The 15989-nt window shown below is 43.5% G+C and overlaps 1 protein-coding gene across 1 annotated transcript in view; it reads left to right on the top strand.

Moving 5' to 3' along the window:
• Positions 1-5020: 5020 nt before the first annotated feature.
• Positions 5021-15989, top strand: part of LOC311099279 (metal transporter CNNM4-like) — a gene marked incomplete at both ends in the record, with an annotated part of 29031 nt that continues 18062 nt past the window's right edge. The window contains 4 exons of the mRNA XM_084139989.1: positions 5021-6434; positions 10034-10177; positions 14540-14677; positions 14989-15158. Coding sequence (XP_083996115.1) covers positions 5021-6434; positions 10034-10177; positions 14540-14677; positions 14989-15158 — 1866 coding nt within the window. The remainder of the gene's footprint in view (positions 6435-10033; positions 10178-14539; positions 14678-14988; positions 15159-15989) is intronic.

Genomic DNA, 15989 nt, shown 5'->3' with positions numbered 1-15989 from the left:
GAATGAATGGAACGATGTCAAACACATCCATCATATGGAGGATTGAAATGGCTTTGGGGAGGCCCATCCTGCTGACCAACAGTTTTGCCCACCTGATTCCAGAGACTCCTGCTCCTTTATCCTTTATCCTTTACCCTGTCTCCTGAGGGTCCAGCGCAGGGGCACTACCACAGGCCGGTACCCCATGGGCTCCCTCTCACATCATGCCTCGACCACAGGCCCACCCCCCTCTTGCTCGGGCTTCTATTGATGATGGGGTCCTCCATCACCCATCTCCCGTCGGTTCTCAAGGAGGCACAGAAAAAGCCGGACGTCCACGGCCACTCACCTTCCTCCAGCCATCATCATTGGTAGCTCCATGGTGAGGCACACCTCAGTTCCTGGAGCAGAAACCTTGTGGTGAAGGATATCACAGGATTTATTCAGTCCGTCCTACATTAGCAGCCAAGGGCTGCTGCTGTCGTAGTGCATGTGGGATCAAATGATATCAATAAGGGTAAATCAGCGCTAATGAAACAGGATTTTATTGAGCTGATCAACACCCTGAAATGCTCTGAAAAGCAGCCGATTATCTCTGGCCCCAAGGTTCAGCAGGCTCTTAGCACTTCATAACCGGCTTAAAGACTACTGCCACTCTGTTGGCTTAACTTTTATTGACAATTCCGACACTTTTTGGAAACAAAAATGCTCTACAGAGATGATGTGCTCCATCGAAACCATCTAGGAGCCTGGACCCTCGTCACATTTCAAGGCTGCTTTAAGATATTGACTCAGAAACAGACCAAACCCCACTCAGGTGTTACCCACAAGATTCTTCAGTGTGAAAATGTTGCCAAAGTCCCGCTCAGGTGATCCCAACCATAGATCAGCATTGTCATCATACTGCAGGCCCGCAACATGTAACCCTCATTGACTCTTGTTTTAACCCACGTCCTCACTCGAGGCATAGGCCCATTGGTTCAGTTCTAGACAATCCTATAACAATTCAAACCAATCTATGGTATTTTCTAATAAGGGGTTGTCTACTGGTCATAGCATGCTTGTATTATAGGTCCCCTGTAGCTCAGTTGGTAGAGCATGGCGCCAGGGTTGTGGGTTTGTTTCCACGGGGGGCCAGTATGAAAATGTATGCACTCACTAACTGTAAGTCGCTCTGGATAAGAGCGTCTGCTGAATGACTAAAATGTAAATGTAAAATGTATTAGAGACTCTATCTGACCTGAAATCCTGCAGCTGTGGCTTTAGATTTGTTCATGTAAATGCCAGAAGTTTGATTTCAATTATGGATGTTATTAAAATTCGGACTTCTCAGTCCAACGTGGACATTTTGGTAATTTCTGAAACTTGGTTGAATAATTATGTGCTGGACTGTGATGTGTCTCTATCTGGTTATAATGTTTACAGATCGGACAAAATTGGCAGAGGTGGGGGTGTTGTCATATTTACCAAGGACAATTTAAATGTTTCTGTATATCTTGCTACCTCTGTCCCTAAGCAGTTTGATTGTCTTGTTCTTAATGTGGTTCTTGGTCATAATAACCAGCTGATACTAGTAGGAGTGTATCGTCCTCCCTCGGCTCCCTCGTGTGCTCTTAACAATTTATCTGAATTACTATCCAAGTATGATAAATCTGAACTATTAATGAAGGGCAATTTTAATATTGATTGGAGGATGTCAGTGTCAAATACGCTGAAAGATATTTGCTCTGAGCTAAACCTGTCTCAGCTGATAACTGAGCCAACATGGCCGAATCCTAAACATCCGTCGGAAATCTACCTTGATTTATCTTATTTTGACGATAATCCAGATAAATATGTTGCTAGTGGGGTTTTCCCGCTGGATTCTAGTGACCATTGCCCAATTGTCTGTGTCTGAGATGTGAAAATGCATCAATCTAAGTCTCGTGTCATCACTAAGAGGAACTTTAAAAACTTTAGTGAACAAGCTTTTTTACATTATCTTTATTTTATTGACCTTGATTGTATCTCAGCTATCCCTGAATCTGATTTAGCTTTAAGCTTTTTTGAAAATGTCTTCAATACCTTTGTAGATAATCATGCCCCCTTCAAATCTCTGAGAGTTAAAGGTAGATCGAATGCCTGGTTCACTCCTGAATTATCCAAAGTCATTCATAAGAGAAATGTTGCCTGGGTCAAGGCCAGGAATACAGGATTAGGCTCGGATTGGCAATAATTTAGGCAACTGAGGAATCAATGTGTAAGACTGATCAGAAAGGCTAAATCTGATTATTATGTAACCACTCTTACAATCTTTCTGATTGTAAGGGGAACCCAGCTAAATTCTGGAAAACTGTCAAATCTCTAAAGGGTTGCACTTCCTCCTCTCTGCCCCAACAAAGTAATTGAGACTCTGGTCCCATTACAAAACAAATGCCATCATTGATGCATTTAATCGTCATTTTATTTCAGCAGGCTATCTTTTTGAAAGCGCATCTGACCCTTCTATCTCTAAGAATGGGCTAAACGCTGATGTGGAAATTTTGCAGATTGACTCGGAATAAGGTAGTCAAGTTTTTGCATTTCGGCAATTCACAGAAAAATAAGTCCTTGATGTCTTACTTACTATAGATGGCAAGAAATCCACAGGGGCTGACCAATTGGAGCCGGGTCTGCTCAAGTGTGCTGCCCCCCTCATTGCTGGCTCAGTAACCCATATCTTAAATCTAACATTGTTATCAGGAAATATTCCAAAAGTATGGAAAACAGCATTTGTGCTGCCACTCCATAAGGGTGGAGATAGTGGTAAATAAGCAACTTTTCTCTTTTTTATCTGAGCATGGTATTTTGAATATAAATCAATGAATTGTGCTGCCTTGTTTGTGGACCTGTCAAAAGCATTTGATACTGTTGATCATGCTATTTCATTCAAGTTGTCCTCGATTGGCCTGGGCTCTGACGCCTGCTCTTGGTTTCATGATTAGTTAAGTGACATAACTGAGGCCATCGTGATTGGTGGGGTTAAGTCTGAATTTCTTTAAGTACATAAAGATGTTCCACAGGGGTCAATTCTAGGACCTGTTCTTTTCACTATTTACTGTATATAAATGCTATTGGTCAATCTGTTAAAAGTTGTACATTTCATCTATATGCAGACAATACTATTATGTACACAATTGCCTCGACTGCTGACCTGGCTGTGACAAGGCTACAGTCCCATTTTGCAGCTGTGCAAGAAGCCCTTACTGATTTAAAACTTGTGCTTAATACAGGCAAAACTAAATACATGTAGTTTTCAAGTTCTCGTAAGATTGTCTGAGATGGATTACATCTTCACTCATCGGATGGTTCTATAATCCAACGATTCTCTGCATACAAATACCTTGGTATTTGGACTGACAACAATAATTTATCGTTCAAAAAACATACAAATTAGCTTGTTAAGAAACTAAGATTTAAAGTGGGCTTTTTTCACAGAAACAGATCTTGTCTCTCTCAGCAGGAAGCAGATTGTGCAGTCAATCTTTCTACCTGTTCTTGATCATGGTGATACTATTTATCAAAGTGCAGCTGCCTCTATCAAAGTGCAAATGCTGTTGTTTATAGCGCCCTTTGTTATATCACAGAAGTCCGTTGTATTACTCATCACTGTATTCTTTACCAATAGGTTGGCTGGACCTCTTTGAAGTCATGTAGATCACATCATTACGCTCTTTTTGTTTACAAAGCCCTGCTCCACAAGCTTATGACTTACCTAACTTCACTATTAAGATTTAAAATGACAAGTTACCAAACCCGTTCACAGGGTTAGTTAACTCTGGAGGCTCTGGTGTAAATCGGCCTTTAGTTTTTCTGCTCCATATGTTTGGAATGATCTCCAAACAACAGTACACAGCACCGCCTTAGTGTCCCTGGGGCAGTTTAGAGAGTGGACAGAGGAATTATATAATGAAGAACGTGTTTGCTTTAGTTGATCGTGTTTCGTGTATATTGTGTATATTTATGTTTGTCTGTGCAATTTGTGTCGTGCTGTATTTTACTTGTTTTATATTGTGTTACATTTTTTAGTTCTATGAAATTGTATAAGCAGGGCTCCCTTTAAAAAGAGATACTGGTGTCAGTGGTGACTCACTGCTAAAATAAAGGTAAAAAAATAAAATAAAATGGAAACCACGTTTGACTCCGTTCCATTAATTCCATTCCAGCCATTACAATGAGCCCGTCCTCCTATAGCTCATCCCACCAGCCTCCTCTGCATCCTACCTTAGGAGCGGGCACAGAGCCAGATAGATGCGGGTGAGACGCACAGATGCAGTGTGCGGTCACGTTACATAACAACTGGGTCTCTGACTGAATACAAACCGCTGGGCACCGCAGGATTCACTTTGCCGCATTGCCTTGGGCCTTTATGGCAAAATGTGAGGATGCCAGTTAATTGTGGATAATATACCTTGGGCTGATATGAAGATGCAAGATATTAATAATTGATTATGTGCATTGATAGGCTTTATAATGTACAATTTGATGTGGCTATAAAGCCTATATAAACACAATCATAATGGTGAGCCTAATAAATGACAGATAAACTACAGAATGCAATTAGCAAACACAAAAATTGCTCAGCATAAAGTGTGTGTAGGCTACAGCTTAGTTACATAGAAATATAATGAGTCATTCTATTTCTATGGTTAGTTCTACATAGCATTATGCGTGCCTTAGAGTCTCCCATGCACGCGCACGACCATGCGACATGAGAAAAACTGCAGCGCGATCCCGCGTGAACGTGCAGCTCAGAATATTGCCCGACAGTAGCCAAACATCAACCCCAACAGTAGCCTATAAAAAAGATCCTGCATACTATAGGGTTCAGGATGGTGTGTGTGTGTGTGTGTGTGTGTGTGTGGGGGGGGGGGGGGGGGGGGCGTGTGTGGGGCGGGGCGCAATACCTGCCGTGTCCGATAGGCGGTGCTTTAAGGTTATTATGGTAGTAGAGGGGCGGGGCCGGAGGGACATGAGTAAGTGACGTTAGCTCCCAGTTCGCCAGCAGCAGAGTGAAACAAACATGGCGACAGAATGGACCGGGCAGCAAGGCTACGTTCTAACTTTAATCGTTTTCCTTTGGAGTGCAGTCGGGGGACGCACCGAGACAGCCACGTCGAGTGTCAGCAACAGCGGGACCCAGGTGCTTGGTATGCGGCTGGAGAGGAGCGACAAACCGGCCACGACCACTGACGACGGGGTCATACAGGTAACGGAGGAGAGCACAGTACAGCTACGGTTCTACGGTGTGCAGCTCAACTCGGGCACCTGGGCGCAGATCCGATTCACGGAACGAGGGGATGGGAGCGAGGAGGGGGGGGACAATAACATTATTGACGACACACCTAACAGGACTTGTGTTGACTTCACCAAAGACTTCAGCATTGCGACCTATATGAACATCAGTAGCCGGGGGACCACGGGGGTACTCAGCATAAACATTAAGCCCCTTCGTAAGAGCGAGCCATACAAGGAATACGGGTTGTGCATCAGGAGTTTGGCCAATGGCAGGTGGGCTCTGCTCGGGGATAGCGACGGGAGACTCCGGGTGGTAGAGGGGGAGAAAACTCTCCTCCCCCTGTGGTTCCAGATCATCCTTATCTGCTGTCTGTTGGTGCTGTCTGGCATGTTCAGCGGGCTGAACCTGGGGCTCATGGCTCTGGACCCCATGGAGCTCCGTATAGTCCAGAGTTGTGGCTCAGAGAAGGAAAAGAAATATGCCCGCAAAATTGAGCCCATCCGCAGTAAGGGGAACTACCTTCTCTGCTCGCTGCTGCTTGGCAACGTCCTGGTCAACACCACACTCACCATCCTCCTGGATGACTTAATAGGCTCTGGGCTGGGCGCCGTGGTCGCCTCCACAGTGGGTATCGTGATTTTCGGCGAGATTGTCCCCCAGGCGCTGTGCTCTCGCCACGGGCTGGCGGTGGGCGCCAACACCATCCAGGTGACCAAGTTCTTCATGTTGCTCACCTTCCCCCTCTCCTTCCCTGTCAGCAAGCTCCTAGATGTGCTCCTAGGCCAGGAGATCGGCACTGTGTATAACCGCGAGAAGCTGGTGGAGATGCTCAGGGTGACAGAACCGTACAACGACCTGGTCAAAGAGGAGCTCAACATGATCCAAGGAGCTCTGGAACTCCGGAATAAGACGGTTGAGAGCGTGATGACACCGTTGGCCCACTGCTTCATGATCCAGAACGATTCGGTCCTCGACTTCAACACCATGTCAGAGATCATGGAGAGCGGCTACACGCGTATCCCCGTGTTCGACGACGAGCGCTCCAACATCGTGGACATCCTGTACGTGAAGGACCTGGCGTTCGTGGACCCAGACGACTGCACCACGCTGAAGACCATCACTAAGTTCTACAACCACCCGGTCCACTTTGTGTTCCATGACACTCGACTGGACTCCATGCTGGAGGAGTTCAAGAAAGGTGTGTGTATCTGGAGGATGGTTGTGTCTGCGTGTATGTGTGTCTCTGCACGTGTCATACATCACCATGCTTACATACATGGTTGATGTATTTCAAATGCATTAATCTCGCTACATAATCAATAGGCTACACATTACACACACACACTCTTTGACATACACAGCGATGTGCCTGCCATATGGTGTGGACACACCCCCCTGGCTGTATTGACGTGTGTATCGACGAGTGGAATATCTCGACGCAGTTGTCACGGCAGGGAACAAATGTGATACACACCACAATCTAGGGGTCAGCAACTCTGACCCTGGAGAGCTACATGGACATGGTGTGCATGTTTTAGTCCCAGACTTGCTCTAATCACACCTGGTTGATTAGTTGAATCAGGTGTGTTCGTGATGGGCTGGAATTAAAGCATGTATAGGTAACCTAGCTCTACCGTTACCCCTCCCATAATTAGTTCTGGGTAAATCCGTTTGAATTCAATCACTTTTTGACTGCATCCCTTTTAATTTAAACAAAACTTTCCATACATGTTTACCCATGGAAGAAGGAGTCAGAAAGTGACTTTTTGGACCTGAATGGCAAAACATTCAGGAGATAGAGGTGCTCAAAGTTGACCAATTTTTTTGCAAACCCCACCATACCATGAGATATCCATGTCTTCATCATTGGAAAATATAAACGGTTGAGTTTGATATCATTTAAAAGCTTACAAACAGGGTTGTCAAGCTATTTTATAATTTCCTGCAAAAAAAGAAATACAAAATAACCTTTAACGTCAATTATCTAACCCATAATTTTTTTTTTTTTTTCATATTCCCATATGTTGTAGGTTAGACCCTACTTTACATACATCTGAAGTTTTTATGTTGTGCCTGCCATCGGTTGAGACACAACATGCTCTTGAATACAGAGTGGGTGTCATTTCAATCATAAAAATGGAATTTACCTATCCATTTAGACCACTGCAATTTAGCTGGTACACCATGTTAACTTCTCATTAATGCCACAAAGAAGGCCGCCGGTCCACCAGCCGTCGAATGTCAACTTAAATGGTCATGTCTATTCTATGACCTATATTTCTATGATTTCCTATGGACTAGTGACAGTATAATTTAAAACAACAGATATTCCCATTCAAGTCAACATTCTCTGATGTGTGGATCTCCAACCATCTTTGTGGTACCATTTGAAAGTCGAAATTTCTATTCAATTCCCATTTTAGTACATTTATCAACCGAAACATGACACCCACCCTGTATTCAAGAGCATGTTGTGTCTCAACCGATGGTGGGCACAACACAAAAACTCAGATGATGTAGCTCAAATACGGTCTAAGCTACAACATATGCAAATATTTAAAAAGTCGGAGTTTACAAGTTTTCAGATAATTTACGTTTAAGGTTAAAAAATGACCAATTCTTTTATTAAAAAACATCTCTCAACCGTTTAACTTTTCCAGTGATGAAGACATGGATGTCTCTTGGTATGATGGGGTATGAAAAATGGGTTAACTTTGAGCACCTTTATCTATGGAATGTTTTGGCCTTCTGGTCCAAAAGGTCACTTTCTGAGCACTTCTACAATGAGCAAATATGTATGGAAGGTTTTGTTCAAATCAAAAGGGGTGCTGTCAAAAAGTGATTGAATTCATTTGGATTTACCCTTCTGTATCGTCCATTCTGTTGTCATTTGGCTCTTAAGGGTAGAAGGTCCGCACAGGAGAGAGCATTCATTGGGCAAGGGCTGCTATCATCACTCAGCCTTAGGGCTATACAGGGGCTAGGATGTTGTTGAAACACTTATTTATTAATTTTGTATTTTTGTCATTTAGCAGACGCTCTTATCCAGAGCGACTTACAGGAGCAATTAGGGTTAAGTGCCTTGCTTAAGGGCACATCACTTCAATCAAAAGCTCTGTACACTGAGTGTACAAAACATTAAGAAAACCTTCCTAATATTGAGTTGCACCCTCCCCCCTTTTGCCCTCGGAACAGCCTCAATTTGTCAGGGCATGGACTCTACAAGGTGTCGAAAGTGTTCAACAGGGATGCTGGCCCATGTTGACTCCAATGCTTCCCACAGTTGTGTCAAGTTGGCTGGATATCCTTTGGGTGGTGGACCATTCTTGATACACACGGGAAACTGTTGAGCATGAAAAACCCAGCAGCGTTGCAGTTGTTGACACAAATTGGTGCACCTGGCACCTACTACCATACCCCGTTCAAAGGCACTTAAATATTTTGTCTTGCCCATTCACCCACTGAATGGCACGCATACACAATCCATGTCTCAATTGTCTCAAGGCTTTAAAATCCTTCTTTAACCGGTCTCCTCCCCTTCATCTACACTGATTGAAGTGGATTTACGAAGTGACATCAAAAAGGGACCATAGCATTCACCTGGTTAGTCTAGGTCAAGGAAAGAGCAGGTGTTCTTAATGTTTTGTATAGTCAGTGTATATTAATACACTCGTGGGAATTGGCCTATATGGATTGGGATAAGTTGAAATGTTTCTTACAGTGCTGGAGACCTACAGAGTGCAGGCGTTTGTTTCAGCCAAGCATTAACACATGAGTAAGGTTGGGGGTAAGGTATGGGTGAGGGTTAAGGGTGAGTGGTTGAAGTAGGCTAGTTTTTGTTGTTAGACCGCATGGTGAGATAGTGGAGGGATATTGATAGTTACAGGCCAGTCCTGATCCTGACATCACACAGACAGTCTGAAATCAAAGATGGCCGACACTGACCGAGCGTAACAACCACGCGTTCAGGTCGTCGTCACGGCTATAATCACCGTGTGACCTCACTCTTCTGACCCAGTGGTGTCTCGACTCTTCTTTTTATTGGCTGGAAGGTGACGGCAGTATTTGAGGTCATTAGTATTTGAGATGTCAGCAGTGTTGTCAGTGGAATGGGCATTTGTTTTCTTGACTCTGTGATGTTTGTTTGTTAGATTGACTTGACAGCCAATCACTTCCCAATTTGTGTTCACCTCCCCTTTAAGTGAAGGCTGACAATACAATAGGCTATATCTGAATATTATACATCGTGACAAAAATTGGGAAATACACAGGACAGTGTGTTCCCAACTCTCTTAACACTTGGAGAGGAGAGGGGGTATAGTAAGCCAAGAGTGAGTGGATTACCCCCTTCTGTCTTTATTCCCATCCCCCTTTCTTGTTATGGACTTAGAGCTTAAAGAGAGGAAAACTGGGGGAACTGCCAGAGGGAGATGAGAGAGAGAGAGAGATCATGTGACTTATTATACAGTACACTTAAGTACCCCCAGGGACCAGGCACAGTCTCTCCTCTCAACCTTCAGAAATTCCCCCCGACAGTACTGACTGACTGACCACAGTCTTGTCAGACTGGCCACAGTTTTCACTGACTGACCACAATACTGACTGACCGCAGTACTGACTGACTGCTTGATTGACTGATCACAGTACTGACATACTGACTGGCTAACGACAGGACTGACCCCAGTACTGACTGATCTTGGTCTTGTCACAGTCCCATTGGTATACACTAGGTCTGGTTGTGGACTGGGTCTTGTGGGTTTTAGTCTTGACTCTAACTCTGGTGCGTTACTCTTCTAGGTAAATCCCATCTGGCCATCGTTCAGAAGGTGAACAACGAGGGGGAGGGGGATCCCTTCTACGAGGTGCTGGGATTGGTCACCTTGGAGGACGTAATTGAGGAGATCATCAAATCAGAGATCCTGGATGAGTCCGACCTTTATAGTGAGTCAATTCTGAGTCAAACTACACATCGACAATGGATCAATCCAGAGTCCATTTACTTAAACTGTAGTGAACTGTGTGGAGTGTAATGAGTTAAATCAGGGATGGCCATTAGTAAACCCTACTCTTGGAGAACTACCCTCCTGCAGGATTTGGTTCCAATCCTATTCTAACACATCTGATTCTACTAATCAGCTTCTCCTCAGGACCTTGATTAGCTGAATGAAGCGTGTAACTGTAGGGTCGCATTTGGGCATGGCATTTTGGAAAAATTAACGTAATTCTTCTAGATTTGTTTTTATTTAAATGAATTTGGGTACATATTCCCATTCTAAATCAACTAATATGTGTAGGGCTAGAGAAAAAGCCTACCTATTAGCTTCCCAGGGGAGCGTTGGCCACCCCTGCTAAATATGTTATTTTTTTATTGAAAATGTTTGACGATAGTGAATTCACTAGTGTCATGTGCACATGCTGTAACGGTTTTAACTTGAGGTTATTGTTTGTTTAGGGGTGCCAGGTAGGTCGGCCTACCAGATAAATTGTATGATTTCTCCTTGTTGTTTGTGAGGGAATGAGTCCTGTCTGATCCGTCAAATCTATACCAATACAAAGGACTCATAAAAAAGTCAGAATGGAAAGTAAACTTTTCATAAACCCTTAAAAACATTAGAAATAACTTCAAAACAATAATTATTTTTGCAATTATTTTATTATTCCCGATAAATGATGCCACAAACATAATTGTCTCAAAATAATAATATCTGAGGTTCCTCAGGCCTAGGGCTGTTACGGTGACCATATTACTGCCACATCGGCGGTCACGAGTCATGACGGCAGTCAAATTCCACATGACCGTTTAGTCACGGTAATTTGGCTTCTCCAAGCTCTGATGCTGCTGATGGTCATTAGTAGCCTACCAAACTTGCTAACTGCCTGGTACTCAGCACTCTATTGTCCCTCTAATCACTCTGACATCAATGCAAATGTGAACGAAAATCGAATCAAACACTTCATGAGCTCATGTTGCGCAACATTTCTAATTGCGTGAGAAAACAGAGTGATGGCCTCTTAAAAAGAGTAGGATCCCATCAGCTTTCTATAGACTAGGCCTACTATATTTATTTCTCAACTTTCCTAATATTAAGCACATTGCTTATCTTTACAACAGGAGTATAGCCTACCTGGCTGGTATGAAAATGAACCATGGGAAAAGTGTCCTCCATTCGCTATTTAAGTGCATAGATTACATGTATTTTTCCCCTGCCCCTGTTTCGAGACAGGTGCATGATAATGGTCCATACTAAATCAAAACAAATTTCACACATATATTATTTAGTATATGTAAAGACAAGATTAAATCAATAATAGTCTGATGGGTGACAATACTAGCCTATCACTTGTGAATTATATATTAACACTTGTGAATAATGCCCAGCATAAGAAACAATGCCTTTTTCTTGCGGCTTTTTCAAATCATAGTCGCACACCTCATGTAGCCTAGCCCATAGGCCTATATGTTTTAATAAGGTTTGTATTACAACTGAAGTTGCCAAATAACTTCTTAAAATTAAACACATTAATCCGCTTTACAATGGGTTTAGAGCCTAACTGGCATACATAAGCAGCGCGTGAGTTTCAAGTTTGGGGAAGATAATTTTCACCATAAAAATTGACCTTTATAATAAAAGCATTACATGCATAATCTCATTTGCGGTCACTTTTGATAATGGTGTTTTCCCGCTTACAGCCTACTGCCATGTGTGCATTGCTGTGCTTATAATGTGGAGAAATAGCCACATAGTTTATCACATTTTAAGCTAAACGTTCTGATCTGTTGCATCAGCCTCATGCTAGTGGTTGTATTAATTTGGGATCTATCGCATCCCACAACTGTCCCAGGAATATTTATTTCTTCAGCATTTGCTGTTCGTTAGGCCTACTCATCTTGTTGGCTGACAAAAAGTATATGTGGACAGTTCTTCCAATATCTTCAATATGCACCTTGGAATTGGATAAGGACGCGTGCAGTTGCGTCCCCGAAGTGTCTGTCTTTTCTTGTAGCCTGTGAGAAAGACCCTATCATGTGATGGAGACCCAGGGAGAAGGGAACAACGGCCACTGGCCGCAAAAGGCATGGATTCTTTTAGGGTGCATTACGGCCACTCAAAGGGGATGCCGCCGGGATATTCGAGGCATTATCAAGTGCTTGTAAAATTGTGAATGAGAGACTGATGAACTGTGTACAGCCTGAGTAAGTGACAGAGCTCATGCATTTCAAGCAACTTTTTTCAAATCATCATTAGAGTGGGATCATGCAGCCTTACAATGTATTAAAAATCAAAACATATAGCCCAACGTTTGTAGAACATTAACTCTAAATTAAGCATGTAGGAGTACCTATTTCTTTGTTAACTGCTCAACACAGAACTCCCTCAAATCGTTTGGAAAAAATATCCTTTCTATTTTATTCAGCTTTGTTCAATTGTATTCTTCATACTATAAAATAATTCCACAGAATTCTAAGCAGATCTTGTCTTCTAAATGAACTAGTGTAGCCCACAGCCATATGGCATAACCAGATCAGGACCTAACATAAGGACAACTCAGAGTATGCTATTCTGTTCTTCTGAAATAGACTAAATTTTCTTCGTTTCTTTAGACCTCTCTAAAATAAATAATGGATTTATTGTGAAGGTGTAGGCTATATTACACAGATTTATTATACTTTTTTAAATGTAGATGTTCCAAAGGTCTGCATCAGTGGCTTGTAGGCTGTGTGTGGAAGCCAGGAGATGCTAAATGTGTTTATGTTGATTTACGGTCAATTACCGTGAGACCGACAGTTATTTGCTTGACAATCACCGGTTGATTAAATTTCGTGACCGCCACAACCCTACTCAGGCCTAAAAAGTCCAGCCCGGTAAATCAGCAGATTGAACCCAAATGACCTTAGTCAACAACTGTCTGTTCACAAAGTGTAGCGTAAACCCAGTCTCAACCACCCTGTAGCACTCACGTCGGTAGCCATGAAATGCTTTGAAAGGCTGGTCATGGCTCACATCAACACCATCATCCCGGAAACCCTAGACCCACTCCAATTTGCATGCCGCCCTAACAGATCCACAGATGACGCAATCTCAATTGCACTCCACACTGCCCTTTCCCACCTGGACAAAAGGAACACCTATGTGAGAATGCTGTTCATTGACTACAGCTCAGCGTTCAACGCCATCATGCCAACAAAGCTCATCACTAAGCTAAGGACCCTGGGACTAAACACCTCCCTCTGCAACTGGATCCTGGACTTCCTGATGGGCAGCCCCCAGGTGGTAAGGGTAGGCAACAACACATCTGCCACACTGATCCTCAACACTGGGACCCCTCAGGGGTGCGTGCTTAGTCCCCTCCTGTACTCCCTGTTCACCCACGACTGCGTGGCAAACCACGACTCCAACACCATCATTACGTTTGCTGACGACACAACAGATCACCAACAACGATGAGACAGCCTATAGGGATGAGGTCAGAGACCTGGCAGTGTGGTGCCAGGACAACAACCTCTCCCTCAATGTGAGCAAACAAAGGAGCCGCACCATTGAGAGCATCCTGACCGGTTGCATCACCGCCTGGTATGGCAACTGCTCGACATCCGACCGTAAGGCGCTACAGAGGGTAGTGTGTACGGCCCAGTACATCACAGGGGCCAAGCTTCCTGCCATCCAGGACCTATATACTAGGCGGTGTCAGAGGAAGACCCAAAAAATTGTCAAAGACTCCAGTCACCCAAGTCATAGACTGTTCTCTCTGCTACCGCACGGCAAGCGGTACCGGAGCGCCAAGTCTAGGTCCAAAAGGCTCCTTAACAGCTTCTACCCCAAGCCATAAGACTGCTGAACAATTAATCAAATGGCCACCTGGACTATTTACATTTACCCCCTCTTTGTTTTTACACTGCTGTTACTCGCTGTTGATTATCTATGCATAGTCACTTTACCCCAACCTACCTGAAGACATAAACCAACACGGTGTAAATCACAATAAAACAAATGAAATAACGGTTGGAAAAAGTTGTAATCACTCAATCGAATCCGCCAAGAACAGAAAGGCCACGGAGAACAGTGGAGACCAACGGAGATGGGTAGTCCAACAATAGACATTAGTTGATCCGATCCATGTTGTTACACACTTTCACGCTTCTGAACTGAGGGTTGAACACTACCTCATTCCCACCACTGTCAACCGCCTTTTGTGCAGCTGATGCTGGCTTTTTAATATGGAATTAAAAGGGAAGCGCCCCATCGGGAGATGAAGCACTGAGACGGTTCACTAAACATGTTAGTTGCTGTTTTCTCTCTCCAGCTGACAATAGGAACAGAAAGAAGGTGGACCCTAACAAGAGAACACGTGACTTCTCTGCCTTTAAACACACGGAGAACGAGTGCAAGGTGAAGATCTCTCCCCAGCTGATGCTGGCTGCTCATCGCTTCCTGGCTACAGGTGAGTGGGCTATAATAAAGCACGTATGAGCCTTTATAATGTCTTATAATCATGTTTATAATAAATGGTCTCTCTAAATCAAGGAAAGTATCTATTTGTATCAACCAAACGGCCGGTATTTAGGCTGGATGATTGAGATTAGACATAATTCTCATAACAAGTCTTATGATGCATTATAACCGCATCCTAATGCAAAATACAGCCTTTAAGTGTTACCGATCTGTCTGAATTGAAGGCACTATCTGTAAGTCTGATTTCCGGGTGTGTCTCTCTCCCCATTCAACCCTTACCCCTTCTCTCCTTTCCTACAGAGGTGAGTCTGTTCAGTCCCTGTCAGGTCACTGAGAAGGTGTTACTGAGGATCCTGCGCCACCCTGATGTCATCCAGGAGATCAAATTCAATGACAGTGACAAGCGCTCCGCTCTGCACTACATCTACCAGAGAGGCAAACCTGTCGACTACTTCATACTCATACTGCAGGTACGCAGTGCATGCTCTCACTCTCTCACACAAACTCACACACTCACACACTTACACCTCTACATCTAGCAGAGAGGCAAACGTATATCAACTCCTTCATACTCCTACTGCAGGTACACTCACACGCGTGCAAAAACACACACGCACTTCAACTCCAATACCACATTGTGGCATCTATCCTTATCTTACAGGTAGACTGCTCACTTACAACTTGAAACATGCACACGCAATCTGTCCGAAATCTGACTTGCCTACTACTTAATAAAACGGTGTACTAATTGTACTACATACTATTTAGAACGTACTGTTTAGTAAAATCGAATGCAGTAAGTGACAAATATCAACATACTACTCATCCATACTGAGAATGCGTCATCTAATGCGTAATTGCGTTGATTCCTGCCATTTGTTCATTCTGGTAAAGCTTGTCACCATATCTGATTATCAGCTGTTGTCAAACACACGTGGGTCTCGAAAGATTATTCTCTTCCTCGATAGTGTGCAGCAAATTCTACTAGATGAAAAGCCGAAATGAGTATGACATCCTTGCATTTAAAGCATAAAACATTTTTGAAATTTCACATACAGTAAAATGTTCTATTTTCGCATACCCAAAATCTCTACTATTTAGAACGCAGGTACCGGTATTCGGACACGGCCACAGACTTCTTGACTGTGAATTAGAGTCTACTGTGTGGTTCCTGTGGTGTAACTCAGCCTACTGGCTCTAGCTGATTAAGTGTACAGCACACGTGTACAATGTACAGAGCCCGGTAAAAGTCTACACACCCCTTGTACAGTGTTCAGATTTTTAGAAAATGATGAATTATG

Source organism: Coregonus lavaretus (genome assembly GCF_964263955.1).
Source record: "Coregonus lavaretus genome assembly, chromosome: 24".
NCBI lineage: Eukaryota > Metazoa > Chordata > Actinopteri > Salmoniformes > Salmonidae > Coregonus > Coregonus lavaretus.
This window is presented reverse-complemented; position numbering and strand designations above follow the sequence as displayed.